Consider the following 15,612-nt stretch of genomic DNA (forward strand, 5'->3'; position numbering starts at 1 on the left):
GGTGCACATATATGGTTAAGCTAACAATCCTATCACGCGAAACACCTATTACAAATGTTTATAAAGAGGAAGTCGAACCGAATAAGCTTTAGAATAGGACCCACCCAAGATTATGTTGCCAATAATTAATTAATTGATTGGATCCCCAAAGAGTCTCATATTTGATTCATGTTTTTGATGTAATAAGTGTAAGATATATTATCTACCGAAATGTTGATTAATTGTACAATAATAATAATAAGAATCATTGATTCGACTGAAGACAATTATTTGTTAATAATTACAACAATTAATTTGCGTCCTCTGTTTTGTATGCTGTCTAATCTTTTTTCTTTAGTATATAGATATCATCGTTCCTAATAAAGTTTAATTATGGAAAACTTCATCTTTAAAACTCTTTAAATCGTAACATTAATAACTGCAACAGATATAATGGACAAATCGGCAACGTTAACGTTAATCAAAGTTATCTACGATAATCGCATGCGTAATATCCCAACGCGATCGCACGCTTTGAACGGGAATTCGATAATTCCGGCAATTAGCGAGTTCGGGTCGAGGAGTTGAGGCCGACGAGGCGAGATCGATTCCACCGCAACCGCCAAGGATATGCCCTTTTTAATTCGATGATCCAAGCCGACCAAAGAGTGCCTGTAGTCGGATCCCGCTGTGGATGTATACTGCAGACAATTTAACAGGCGCGATATAAATAGGCGCCACCGCTCCGCGCCGCGCCGCCACGCCGGTCGGCCGAATCCGGGAAAAGTTCGCCGTGAGCGAAACGACGCGGAAGCGCGGAACATATTACGCCCTGTTCCTGTATTATATTATTTCGTTCCCAGAGTACACTCTGCCACGTGAATGAATTCACCCTCCCGCGACTGACTACTCTATTTTATGATAACGCAATTATGGCAAGCAAAATTTATAAAAGTTCCTAATACGGTTAACCGGCCCTGATGAAACCCGAACCGAGGTAATATTCTCATTAGTTTGATTAGGGCGTTGCTGTTGCCGGATTTTTTTGCACATGTTGCAGTTTATAAAGCTCTCGCCTCTCGTAATTTTCGTATACAACTTTGCAATATAGAACGTTTGTAACGTTTGAAAAGCATTTAAATAGAATATTCCAAGTCCATTATGTTATTTTATTAGCTACTTTACCGCGATTTATTTGACAATTATAAATTGTTTCTTTATGTAAATGCTAAATGAGGAATTTTTTTATCACCATATCTACTTCAATTTTAGTAGAGAGAAATTGATTACACAAATTGGTACTAGATAAATATTTACATTGTCGATTTATAATATTTTCTAAGGATTTCATATCATATGTAATTTTGTAGAACAGCAGTGTAGTATCACAGCAATGATTACCTGCTCATAATTTACATTGCGAATGACGTGGCAAAGTAGAACGTAAACTGTTGTAACTACATTCTATAGACAAGTTCTCCGACGAGCAGAGGACATAACGTATGTAAGAGATGATACGCATCAACTGTGCTATATCGATTATGCTACTCAAGACTATACTCATTGCCTTAAAGTTAAAACTTCCAATTGCATTAAAAGACTCTACACAGCACTTTTATGAGATAAAAGGCCAGAAGCAGTTACTAAAGCATTCTGCAGAATTGCATGTAACTCTACGAAATGGTTCCATTAAATCTCTTCTTAAATATTAAAAATCGCACTTATAGATATTAGCAATTATGAATTCATTATTGTAGATAATAAGCTTATTGTAAGTAATACTGTGTTAACATTAATAAATAATTATGGTTTTCTCAAATTTTTAACGTTCTTAATTAAAATGCATTAATTATCAATTTAAGTTTTTATCATTATATATATTTTTGAAGATTTAGTGGCTTGAAATAATACAATAAATTTGAATCAAATAATCGCTTTAACTACATTGTGAATATGGTGATAATTTTTAAGATTTTAATGTTAAGGATATTTTATCATAAACATTAAAATCTTAAAAACAACACAATAAAATCCGTATAAAATGTAAATAATCAAATCGTAAATAAAATCGTAAATATTACACGTTACATTATCATTATTTCTCGTTCCCGAATTATATTTCCTAAACACATTATCACTCGTATGGTCATTTTTTTCCGAATTGACGAATCAACTTTCTTGGTCGCGCTTATAAAAACTGTCGATGTCCTCCCTATACTCCCTGATACCGCATAAACATATAACAATGGAATTATGTACAACAAAGTTATTGAGGTTTTTCATATTCTATAACTAATTGATATCTTGCGTTCTAGGTTCTTTAGAAACCATCGAACGAAGTTTCAGCCTTGACGACATATCGTAATACGGGGCGATTGTTCGATAGAAGTTTGTTTGATACCTGATACGTAGGAGCGTAGTACGCAATACGTGCCAGTTTTATAATTGCAAACACGCCGGATATCCAAAAGGAAACTATCTGTAATCAACATGAAGGACCTAGTGCTGATAGACGTGTGTAGTGCTAATAATAACACGTGTGCAACAGAAACTTACAACGGTACTTCATACGGAAACATTGTCTATAGCTATAATTCAACGATCAACGGGAGCAAGTTAACAATGTTTATGGCAAGATTACAAAGTTTTAATAACGTTAACACGATGATGCTCTGTGTAGAGTACTCTATTACGTGCCAACATCAGCGTGTACATACGTAATAAAATAAGATATTTCTATATATCCACGTTGTTACTAATTTACAGTTATAACATAAAATTAAACTGTAAAATAAACCCACTCAGCACACTTTATCCGAAGGATATCCTTAGAACGCAGGATGTCCTTCGGACGCCTTACGATCTTCCTTGGAGGACTGTGCTAGGAATAAAATGAAAAATATAAGGATGTTGTAACGTATATTGATAGAGAAGGCAGCAATTATTTTCAAGCTTATTGAATAAAAAAATTAACGTACATTGCAATTTTTAACAAATTTAAGTTATCGAAATTTAATATACGATGAGAATAATAAACTATATTGAATCACTTCGAACATGTAAGGAAAATATCGAATATTTTCGAATATTATTCAAAATTAAATGATTTTTTAAAGTTTTGAAAAAAAGAGAGAGAGAGAGAGTCTTAAATATTTCAAATATGTTTTTTTAATATTAAAATATTAATTTACGTTATTATCTTAATTTACTTTGTATTTTATACACAGATTTTATGTTAAATCGATTTTATTTAATTTAAAATGTTTTAGATATTCAAACTGCAACTTCTGAGAATAGATTTTCTAAACATTATTACGAAAAGGCATGAAAAATTTTCAAGATTTATCAACACTTTGAAGTTTTTTAATAATTGTATCTTTATCAATCGAATTGTTTGAAAACTATTTAAAAAAATTCTCAAACAATTATCTAAATAAAACAGATTTTATACATAAAAGGACCGAATCTGATTCACTTTTGAGCTCACAGAAGTCTCTTATAGTCTATCATCATGGTGTGACGATCGACTTGATATCACCTCGCAAACACAGTGTAACGTTGTTAAGCCCCCTCAAGCGCTCAGTTTTCTTGCACTTCGCAATCGGTAATTTCATCACGACGACGAAGAGAGTTCAAACACTTGGTGAACCAACAAGGCGAGAGCTGATAGTCGTGTCTGAATATAATACTAAAGTTATATCTGAATAATTAATCATCTGATAAAATATTGCGTTGTATTTTTAAAAATGCTGCTTTGTAGGGGTTTCTCTGATACGCAATAGCTAACTATAAATTTCTAATACTGGGATATACTCTTGAAAAAAAAGTAGTCCATTGGACAAACGCATAGTTTATATGCGTCACATAAAGTAGGTTTTGTACTATAGGGTCAATACCTTAGTTTCGCGTATTGCGGACATCCCTCTGATCGGTTGATTTATTAAAGCAAAAATATCTATCAATCCTTTAGTAATGTCTAGCTACTGCAATCTAAAGAAATGACATCTAAACAATTTGTGTTGCTTCTAACGAGGCGGAAGTTTAATTACCGTGAATTATAGAATGCAGATATATGTATCGATAGATAATTGCATAATGGTATGTTTTTACAGATATTAAAAATCCGTTCGCGGAACAAAAAATAATATAAGCCGCAGCTGTAAATTTTCTCGCTACTCACAGTTTCGTCTCACCGATTTCATTCTCATATATCGGTTTTCAAATCGCGCAGATTCATCGCGAGGCCTATTCGTACGCAAAATGCATACCTAATGCGCCTAATGGATAATCCGACACCGTTAACGCGATGTATTAACGGTCGACGGTGTGTCGAGTGGAATCTCGCGAGAAATCCGTATTTTCCTCTCGACGATTAGAGAGCCGTTGGCATCAAAAGGGTCAAACCAGCCCTGTCGATGAACAAAAAGCTCGCGCCGTTCTAAGCACGGTAGATCAACGTACTCGCGGCGCGGCCGCGATCCAGGCTATCTCCCGGAAGCACGGTGAGATTAATGTTATGACGAGAAAAACGCGCCGCTTCTCGACGAATTGCGACAATGCAATGGGCCGTGGAGACCATGGTTGCAATTCCCCAGAGCATACGGCTTCGCCAAAAAGCTTCCTTCTCCAGGAAGCGGTGGTAATTTCACACTTTTTACACCTCATAAAAAGTTATCATTTTTTAATGAACAAAGAAAGCAAGACGGATGGATCCGCGTGACGTAAATAAGATAAAATTAAAAGAACAGATTAATTTTACATCATCTTATAAGTCGTGTGTCTTATCTAGGATACTTCGAGTATTCCAGATAAGACACACGTCTAAAATCAAGATATACAACATTTTAATGTCGTTATTAAGACATTTTTGTACTAATCATTAAGTCATATAACTAATATCATATGACTTTTGATCATAAAAATAATTTTGGACATGCATGTTATCTGAAACGTCAATAAAAGTACTGAATAATAATTGAACTTGCTGGATATATATTTGTATTTTGTATAAATTTTCATTTAATTCAGTATTACTTTCTACGTTAATTTTTTTTCTAAAAAACAATTGACTTATAGAAATATCACATTCAGTTTCGCTAAAAAAAAAAAAGGAATCGTCCCAGTTTTATACACAGTTTTTTTCTTTGAGAAATATACGCAGTTAACTAACCGATGGGACTTTCGTGTGAATGAAAAAATTGTTTCGAGTGCAGGTATCGACTGGCTCACTTTGGCTTTGGCTTTGTTGTTTGCACGTTGTGTTTCATTCATTTGAATCGACCATGCAAATCTGAAATTGTGCACGCTGCAGGGTACTGATCCGAGTTTTTCTGTTTATTGAAAGATACCGCAATATTTTTGATAAATATTATAACTTTTCCGATTATTCTAATATAAACAGCATATATGGAAATCTAAAGTATATTCCTTTATTTAAAAAATCGCAAAAAAGATACTTTATAAATATATTATTAAAAATATATTTAAGAATTATATTATTTTTTCAATGTCGAAGAATTTAGACTTAACACGATGAAAGTATTAATTAAGACTACAGATCAGTTTACACAAATAATAGTTATATAATTTACAAAATTAGCCGTAAAAAATTGCCAAATGAATAGTACACCACAGCTTGGAAGTAGAATCTTTAAATCGCCAGAATTTGTAATAGAAGTTTACTTTTTTTATATATAAGTTCTATTTTATATTTGACTAAACTATTATATATAATCGTATAATATAAGTAATATAAATTAATATGAACATAAATAATATAATTATAAATTTATAATTATATTATATTTCATGTATAAGTTTTAATCCTTCAAAAATTTTCTGTATTATAGTCGCATCGCATGTTAAATTGTAGACAGAATTCTAGATTGTCCATAGCAGGTTTTGGATATCAATTCTGTATTTCAAGTTCTGTCTTACCTCCTAGTAAAGTAATCAACTTCACACTGATAATTAACTGACGCGACATAATATTACGTACACGCTTTCAAGAACCAATTCGTTGAAATTTTCGAATTCTGCATATTCAACGGCACTTGAACATGTTACTAATATCGGTTTCTCAAAGTTATTTGAGAATGATACCGGTTTTTACATTTCATTATATATGTACTTTCTGAATTTCACGCGCTCAAAACAAGCACGGTTTAAAGAAAACAGTACAGGACGTAGAATACTGTTAATATTTTTATAAAGACTGTTATATACGAAGATGTCTAAGGTTGCAAAAAAAAAACGCAATATAAGCACCTTAAAATGATAAAATATCCAATCATGCCATTTCGCTAAAAACGTGACAACGTTTGGGTATTTTATACGTCAAAATGTATGTATTATGTTTTTACTATTAAATGACTTCATCCGTGTAATTGTCTTTAACATGTTTTCTTAGCCTGTAGAAACGCGAGCGACCGAGTTCGTTATGAGTGCGCAAAGAATGCATGCAATTCACCGCGGTAAAAACTTCGAAACGGCGCGCTCCGCCGCGCGCGTTTAAACTGCTTGACAATACATATAATCTCTTTATTATAAATAATGTATCATCTCATCGCGTCTACTTTCTGTTGTTGAAGTCTTCCCGATACAACAAGGGCCGTTTAATAATCGATCTTTCTAATCATTTCTCCCGGAGGAATTTATTTTTATTAATGAAAACCTGAATTACTTCGTGTTTAAAATCAGAGACAGCTCGAGAACGATTTCAATTTCCCTTTTTAAGATGCCCATACGCCGTTTTATGACGTTGCTAAATGCCGAGCGTGAATGCGAAGTGACTAGTTGATAGCCTTGATTGCAAGAATGAGAAAAAATAAAAAAATCGAAATAACACGAGAAAAAAGGTTTGAAGATCAGAGAAAATGGCGCCCCGATGGTGAAAATAAAAATCGTAGCGTAAGTCGAACGTAAGGGGAGAGTGACGGAAGCGTAAACGAAACTTCTGGGAGGCGAACGCTTCCTTTGCATTCCGCTGTTCCAATTTTCGCCTCCTAGAAGTTTCATTTACGCTTCCGTCACTCTCCCCTTACGTTTGACTTACGCTCCGATTTTTATTTTCACCAGGGCGATGTTGCAAAGTGAGCTACAGAATTCTTTTACTTCTTTCGAGGATGCGGGAGAGTGACTCTTTCGAAATATATATGTCTTTGCAATAAACAAACTGCGAATTACCTTGCGACTCCTTACGGAAGTGTCATATTCATCATCGGCGTGAATCCTTGTGAACCGCGATCCTCGTGACTTGCTGATGCTCCTTTTCGTCGCCGGTCAAGAGTGAGAGAGAGAGAGAGAGAGAGAGAGGGAGGGAGGGAGAGAAAGAGAGCGGGTGTCTCGAGAACAAAAACAAGCGCGAAAATTGTCCGATCACATTTTGACAAGGCGCGCGCGCATTCGATCGCGAGCGACGATCGTTTTCGACCGGCGTTTTCAGCACTCGCGTGAGAGAAACTGGCGCGCGCGTCCTCGCTGCACAACCAACGTCGCGTGTTGCGTACGAATGGTCGCGCCGCTCACTTCGGCTCGGCGCGGCCAGGCACGGCCGCAACGCGGCTCACTTCACCCCGGACGCCGCGCGGTCGTCACGTACACAAGCCGCGGCAGCCAATCACGCGCTCGCTGCTCACGCGCCGTCGCGATTCACCCGGCAACGGCGGGTAAACGAAGTTCTCATCGCGCGCGGCCCGACGGCGTCGATATACTGTCGACGGAGACCTTAGAAGACCTTGCTAGACCTTGCAGAGAATCCTGCGAGGTCGTATAAATATCTGCTTTACGTAGACATATCTGCTCTAGTTTTTAACCCTTTGGCAGGTTTTGAGAATGTTTTCGAGATAATGATGAAGTACGGATAATGTATAATTCAATGTAAAGTCGTATCACAATATAAAATTTATGATGTTTGTAAAATATATTTCTGGAGTAATTTGATATTAATTAAATAGCTCCGTCAAACATTACATAATCAGTGCTTTGATTATGAGAAGAGATTCTGTACAATGTAAGAAACAAAATGTAAAAGTAATAAATTCGGATATTCAGTAAAAATTCGATCTTGAATTGAATGGATGATGTGAATATGCTGAGTCATGAAAATAACACAATGTAACGTATAATGACGTGACGACGTAATGAAATAAAAAATTAATTTCAAATTGTAATTGGAAAATCAAATTCGCGCTGCATATTAGACCAAACTGATTTATTTTCTAACTATGTTTAGAATCAGTAAATATTTTACTTACAATTAAATGACTTTTTAAGTTCTGTAAGCGATTAATATGCGATCAAATTAAAGTGTCTCCATTGTAATTGTCTTTGCTAATAAACTTTGCCAGATTTAGTTTTTTTTTTTGCAGAATATTATTTATTTTGATCATAGGAGAAAAAGGAAGAATACTATAATAAACTAGTGAAACAGATCTATACTTTTATTCTATAATAAAATAGTTTAAAGAAAAGAAGTATAAAGTTTTTTTAAGTCATGCACTAGTTTATAACATAGTATTTTGTCTTCTATTTCTACGAAATAAATACTTGTGAATAAATCGAGGACCAGAGGTCACTGCGGCGGTGTAAGTTTTCTTAAGTCGCTGGCGACGGTATTAACCGTGTCATAAAGTTGTCTTCGTGAAAGCTCACCGCTGGTGTGACGTGTTAAAAAATTAATACGGCGTTACAAGGCGTTTAACAGACGTCGCGCCAATTCAACTCATGTATATAAAACGTCCGATGCGTGTCAAGTAGAACATGACATTCATAGCACGCTAGCGTAAATACAGAGTGTGCACGCCAATAACACTCGATAAAATCTCAGTTAATTCAAATGAAGATCTTATTCTTTTATAATGGGATTATTCACGATGTGAATTAGTAATTTTGTAAAAATTATTTAAAACTATTTCTTATTGTTTCGAAGAATAATGCAAGGTATAAAAATTCTGTATTAAAGTATATTTTAACACGAGCATGCGCTTACATTTTTTGTTAATCTAATTTATATTTAAATTCAAGATGTTCACTCGCTCTTCGTTTCATCGTTTATCCGTTCTTCTTGATAATTTAAAAATGGATTCCGAAATAGAGTGTTAATTGTATTGACAATAATATGATAAAGTTTATAATTCACGTTACGTATGTCACAGATCTTTAATATTATCAGTACATCTCGAAATGCATCCTACATATAGATTGTCAATAAAATAATAACAATGCAATCTTTCTTGTACAGTGTTATATATATCTTCTGTATTTGAAATGTGAAACCAATAATACTGCTTATAAACTGGAATGACGTAAAAGAAAAAGAAAAATCGTAAAGGAATGCAAAAAGTGCAGTTGAAAAGAAACACACTTAATATGCACATAAGTCGCGAGAACGGAAGGGAAAAGGCAGCTGAGGGAAAGCGGGGAGAGAAAGTTCGAGAGATAAAGTAAATCTGTTTGTTTTAGCTACGCTTTCTTGCACTTTCCTGCATTTAAAATGAAACATTCGAGCTTTGAGAGAAGAAAAAGAATATAAACGCCGCACTTTAAAATATGCTAGCATTGCTCTCGTTGAAATCTTGTTATTCGACGTTTTAATTTTCTTTTACAGATACCGTCATTTTTCATAATCTTTACACATGTTCAGTAATGTAGGAAATATCACGCATATTCTAATACTTTAAGCTAATACATCTATAACATGCAACATGATGACAGCGTGTTTTCTATTTGCTTGACTTTTAGCGATGCTCGATCATGTCGATTCGAGTTAACTCAAGTCGATAACTCCAACACGATAAACGGAAAGTATTTACCATACATAGAAATTGAGGCACACGATATATATCTCGAGAGGCTTAAAAATTAATTTATTTATGATGTAATTAGAGTATAATTTGTTGATGTAAACATAAATAGAGATAAATTAGCTCATAATTTATATACTGTATTTTTTAAACACATTTCATAAATATACTCGAAAGAGAGATAAAATATTTGTTTTCATTAAGTGTTTTAAACAAATTACATATTTATACGTATAATATAATAGAATAAATCAAATTTTTTTTCTTTAACAAATAAAGACTGTTCGTTTAATAATTTATCGGTAAATAACAAAAATAGCGACAGCGCCAATGACGATGACAATGAGTGACGTAACGATATTATTCAGATTCTTTTATTTTCTCTTTGGCCTATTTCCTCACTCCCTCCCTCCCTCCCGCTCTTCTTTATCACTCAATAACTCACTGCCGTACTCCGTAGTAGAATTAGTCAGGGTCGACTTGAGTCATCGCGATGTACGATGACGCAAATCAAATGGAAAGCAGAAACGATTAGGATTCGATTTGTATTATTAAATGGAAAGCACAAAATCAGTTATTTTTCTATATGAAATTCAAGACATCAGCCATTTATTTCGAACTCGTAAGAAATTTCACAAGCAAAGGTCTTTCTTTCGTATATGATTAAATTATTAATCAAGAATTTTTGCATTTTTCTTCTGTTAAATACTCTTTTGAGTTTGAGAAATCTTTCTAATCTTAATATCAAAAATAGATATAGTATATCGTGTATTGCGCGCGCATTTAATATTAACAGAATTATAGTATATAAATTAAAATATAATAATTTATTCATCTGTCTGTTTCGTCTGATCTATAAATTTATATGCTTGCTAAAATTATTATATTTAACAAGTTTTCGAAGAAGAAAAAAGAATAGGATTAATATAAGAATATTTAAGATAATGAAGTTCGCAGAGAATAAAAAAAAGAAATTAATATGGAGAAAAAGATGACGTTAAATTGCAAACATATATTATAACAAATGACATTACAACTTATTTTTGGGTTTTTTTTATCAAATGGTGCTGTGACTATGATATATGATGATCAGAAATCTGATGAAAGAATTAAGATACGAGGAAGAAATGAAGGAAAGCAATTACCCAATGTATTCAAATGCATCGCACGTGTGATCGCGATACGGGAATCAACTGCTTATGCACTTTCCAGAAACTTGAAACTCGCGTATACTGAGTATGCAGACTTCAATAGAACAAGGGGAGGGGGGGGAAGCGGGAAGGGGAGCAAAATGTAAACAAACGCGAGTAAACTTTTGAACGGGCGCGTCGTCGTCGTCGCGAATGTCGCGCGATCGCGTGTGATCGCGTGCGACACCGCCGCGCCGTCCCGGCGCCGCCGCGGCGGACTTGTGCGCAGTAGCGTGCGCGCGGCCGAGCGACGAGCCGCCGTAGTATTCGCGGGGCGAAGGTGAGGGAGCCTCGGCTCGGGTGCCTCGAGTTCTCGGGATACAAAAGTGGTGCGCACGGTGGTCGCTCTCGTCGCCCTCGTCGGACGGACGTCTGCGGACGTCGGACGGAGACTTGCTCTCCGATGATTGATGGCCACAGTCAGCTGTGTGCTTACTCTGTGCGCGCTCACGACAAGGCGAGGGCACGCCGTGGCGATAGAGATGCGCGTGATGTGCTGAGGGACGACGACGACGACGACGACGCGACACGCTGCTGATTCCGCGCGCGCGGCCGACTATCGACTTGCGTCGTGAGGGAGGCGTGTGTTTGTTTGGGCGCAAAGGAACACCGTCAAGATGGTAGAGCCCATCTTCGACTACCAATTCCGACTGATCCTGATCGGCGACAGCACGGTCGGGAAGAGTTCTCTCCTCAAGTACTTCACCGACGGCAAGTTCGCGGAGGTACATACGCGGTCTCATCTCCGTCCTCGGACTCGGACGGTGCCCCCTCTCCCCCTCCCTCCTGGCCCTCTGCGCGAATGACGGGCAATTCCGTCGCGATGGAATTGCCTGCGTAGTATCCTTCCCCTGTTTACATCCCTCCTGTCTCATTAGTCATTACGCGGGAACGTCGCAGTTCGTCGCGACGCGCGGGCAAGCGAATGTCCGACCTCCAAGTTCACCGATTTCTCGCGCTGGACCGCTCGGAGCATTCGCCTCGACGGCCTTGGCTCCCACACGACGGTTTAATTAGGTTAGGCGAGTTTCATACGTCGCGCAACTCCGATGTATATCAGGATGTATATTTAGCGATCTACGTAACTCTCTCTCTCTCTGTCTTTGTCCTCTGTCTGTTAGGATTGGATAGATTACGAGTGACCTCGACCAAACTCCGATTGACTGGATAACACTTGCGTTATTTTGTTAATATGGATAGGAATTGTTAACTTTTTGTTGCTTGACACGTGAAAAGAAAAAGGAGACAACGAATTATATAGTTAGAAACTTGCTGTAGACAATTCTGTTGTTGATTAGGTTAATCGGAGTTTGATTAAAATCAATGCAAATGTTTCATGTATATTTGCATCTATTACATCTCTACTGTTATTTCTTCTGTACATCATTTGGATGACTATTGTACTGCTATACGTATTAAAACATTGCTTGACTTAATCGAGTCGATACTTTGCATAATTGCATTGACAGTCGATTTGTTCTTTGTGTATCTGCACTAGGTTATAATTAAATATATAATTAGACGATTGAGAGAAAAAGTGTACAAAAGAATTTAATAGAAAAGAACAAATCTATTGCAATAAATATATATAATTGATTATATTAACAAATTATAAAATCCAATGTAGCTTTAAGATTGATTGTTGACAAGTTCTATATTCCGAGCTTATAAAGCTTTATGGAAAAATAGATATAATAACATGACTCATGCCCTTTTCTATCACTGTAGATTGACTTTAATCTCGGTTTAATTATTTATTTGTTATCTTTTTCTCATTGTTAGACCCTTACCTAGAAGAAGATAAAGTTGTAGATATAGTTCTAAGTATTGAGAGAATATAATGAGTAAATTAAACCAAGATTAAAGTCAATCTGCATTGGTGAAAATGAGCCTTATTGATACGCTCTGATTGTAGTTCCTCAATTAAGAAGATAACATGCAAAGAAAGAAAAAATTTCCTTATATTTAATATTTTGTACTTTAGCTTTCAGATCCAACCGTGGGTGTGGATTTTTTTGCACGCTTAATAGAAGTTAAAGATGGTACAAGGATAAAGTTACAATTATGGGATACAGCTGGTCAAGAGAGATTTAGGTATGTATATCTTTGTGCATATTCAAAAAAAATTTTTTTTTTTTTTTAAAATTTATAATTATTCTCTGGGTGTTTTTGCATTATTAATTTTTTTTTCTTTGTTAACTCTTACGAAGATAAGTCTTGTTATCAAGTTTTCTTTGTTTACAGGTCGATAACGAAGTCTTACTACAGAAACTCTGTAGGTGCGCTTCTCGTGTATGACGTTTGTAATAGAGCGAGTTTCGAGCATATCCCCCAGTGGATGATGGAGGCTCGCAGACATATCGAGCCTCATCGTCCAGTATTTGCTCTGGTAGGCTGTAAGTTGGATCTCGTAACTAACGGCGGTAGACGGGAAGTCTCCAAGGAAGAAGCCAGAGCGTTCGCCGACGAGCATGGTGTACATCATATTGAGACCAGTGCGAAGACTGGTGTAAATGTTGAAGATGCGTTTCGAACGGTTACGCAGGAGGTTTACAACAGGATACAGACCGGCGAATACAAGGTAGAGGATGGCTGGGACGGCATCAAAACTGGATTTGCTAGGCCTGGTGGGTTAGATTTTAATCTAGTCGAGGCGGAACCGGCGAAGAGCTCGTGTTGTTAGGTCACTAGGTATTTTTTGATTTATTTTTAGAAAATGCAAAAAAAATTTAAGAATGCAGATGGAATAGTTATTTCGGGAGAATGTATAATTTAATCAAAGCGCATAAATATAAGCATATTGTAATATATACTTATACTCACTTATGTGTTACATGTTATTATCGGGCTATAAAGTTATTTATTACATTAATATAGGTTACTGTATATTGTACACACGATCTTTTTTTACTTATGTGACAGATAACTTCCTACTGCATTCTTTGTTTTAAGGGAAAAGACTAACAATTTTATCGAAAATTACGGTTGCATCTGGGCTAGACATTTTTGTATATAGCTTGTACAAACATCAGATGGCTAATAAAATTCATATAATTTCCTAGAGAGTGGTAATTTATACATTGCTAGAGAGAGAATTAACAGACTTATATTTTCTCGAAATATAAGCATCCTAAAGACCATTGATCCTGTACAGACTATTGAAAAAAAATCACACACAGGCACACATTTCATCCCCTCTGAATATGTGCGCAACTTACCCGTTATTTGCAACTATTGTGCCAAGTTTATACCTATCCTAAAGTTAAGCAAAGATGATAGTAATCGGACTAGCCTTTTTTCCTCTTGTTTGAAAGTATTTATTCTGACAAATATTATACGCGTGTATGTTACAAGAATACGAAATATCGACAAATTTAGGATTGCGCATATTGCTTAATCGATTTTAACCAAGTCTGAAGTAATGTTCAAATTACATTGCCTAAGCAAGTTTATAACATACGTTATAAGTATTCTTAAATTACAAGTAACTCTCAATTTGCCAAAACAATATTGCCTTGTGGGCACATTTAAATTTCGACATTCGAAAGATTCTGATCAAATTATACCTATTCTGCAAATACTATGAACTTTGTTAGTCATCTGATATATTAATAATAAATATTGCAACATATATAAGCATTGAAATAGGATTGTTTCAAAAACAAAATACGTGCAATATTGTATGAGCGTTTAAAATACATTCACAATCAGGATTCATTTCGTCCAACAAATTAACAATATTGTTCAATAAAAAATGACGGCTGTGCAGCTCTGTTGAATTTATTTTTTCTGGGAGATAATAAAAATTTATTTCTACACGATAGTATGTGATTTGTTATTTATAATATACAGAGCATCTTTTCTGTAAAGTAAGATTGGTACAACTGGTATTAGAAGAAGAAATATAAAATTGTATATGTACAAAATAATCGGAAACACATTTTCTACCATTTCTTCACAGTTTGATGAATTGTTATTATCAGGGTTTGTGAAAATACACTTGTAATATACGTAGCCTATATGCATTGTTAATGTTAGTGTAGTATTGTAAAATCTCGCTTCTTTATGTATTATAAAAACAATTTAAACGTAACCAAAGTATAGAACATACAATATTTATGTGTATGTACAATTTACAATAATATATATTATATATTTTAGATTTTTTGGGATACATGCGAGATGACATTTTTTATAAACTGATACGCTATTTTGAATATATTTTCTTTTATCTGGAATACTTTATATTCTGTAAGGTTCATAAATATGAAATAATTTTCGATTCTTCACAGTACAATCCGAATAATCCGAAAAATAAATAAATTTATATAATTTATATATAATTTGAAAATGTTATATATACATAGACGTATATCCTTAGATTTAATGTTAATATATACACAATGTAATATTTTAAGTAAATTTTCACAGTCTGTAAGTAGTAAGAAATGAAATTACACAAATATCTTTCTTTATTACGTTTTATACTCATCAGCTGTGGTATAACGAATAAAAATTTATAGATGGTTTTATAAGTACAATGAAATTACGGAAAAGCTTGCAACATTGTTAATAAAATACTTAATATAATCGCATGAAAGTACCACAAAAATTTTTTTCTCTTTTATATTAGAATAAGT

General features: G+C 34.9%; 2 protein-coding genes across 5 annotated transcripts in view; one reads left to right on the plus strand and one right to left on the minus strand.

Annotated features, from left to right (window-relative positions):
* LOC105459167 overlaps positions 1-11,023 on the minus strand; it is a 38,275-nt gene extending 27,252 nt beyond the window's left edge. Inside the window, exons 1-2 of one of the 4 annotated variants that reach the window (XM_011704954.1) lie at positions 10,928-11,023; positions 7,165-7,246 (exon numbers count right to left, since the gene is read on the minus strand). The gene's annotated coding sequence lies outside the window, so the exon portion shown is untranslated. Of the gene's footprint in view, positions 1-7,164; positions 7,671-10,927 lie in introns of those variants that run through there. The other 3 variants (XM_011704955.1, XM_011704956.1, XM_011704953.1) reach the window with 3 other exon arrangements.
* A 215-nt stretch (positions 11,024-11,238) lies between these two features.
* Positions 11,239-15,584, plus strand: LOC105459169 (ras-related protein Rab-39B). The gene is made up of 3 exons (XM_011704963.1): positions 11,239-11,697; positions 12,957-13,066; positions 13,217-15,584. The coding sequence occupies exons 1-3, from the start codon at positions 11,590-11,592 to the stop codon at positions 13,653-13,655; spliced, it is 657 nt and encodes a 218-aa protein (XP_011703265.1). The 5' UTR covers positions 11,239-11,589; the 3' UTR covers positions 13,656-15,584.
* Positions 15,585-15,612: the final 28 nt, after the last annotated feature.

This window comes from Wasmannia auropunctata, unplaced genomic scaffold (assembly GCF_000956235.1).
Source record: "Wasmannia auropunctata unplaced genomic scaffold, wasmannia.A_1.0 LD334204.1, whole genome shotgun sequence".
Classification (NCBI taxonomy): domain Eukaryota; kingdom Metazoa; phylum Arthropoda; class Insecta; order Hymenoptera; family Formicidae; genus Wasmannia; species Wasmannia auropunctata.

Excerpts from the sequence above, each read along its gene's own strand:
- LOC105459169 (XM_011704963.1), top strand. The coding sequence starts at position 11,590 with ATGGTAGAGCCCATCTTCGACTACCAATTCCGACTGATCCTGATCGGC. Across the intron at positions 11,698-12,956 it reads CCGACGGCAAGTTCGCGGAG|CTTTCAGATCCAACCGTGGG; the intron begins GTACATACGCGG and ends TTTGTACTTTAG. Across the intron at positions 13,067-13,216 it reads GCTGGTCAAGAGAGATTTAG|GTCGATAACGAAGTCTTACT; the intron begins GTATGTATATCT and ends CTTTGTTTACAG.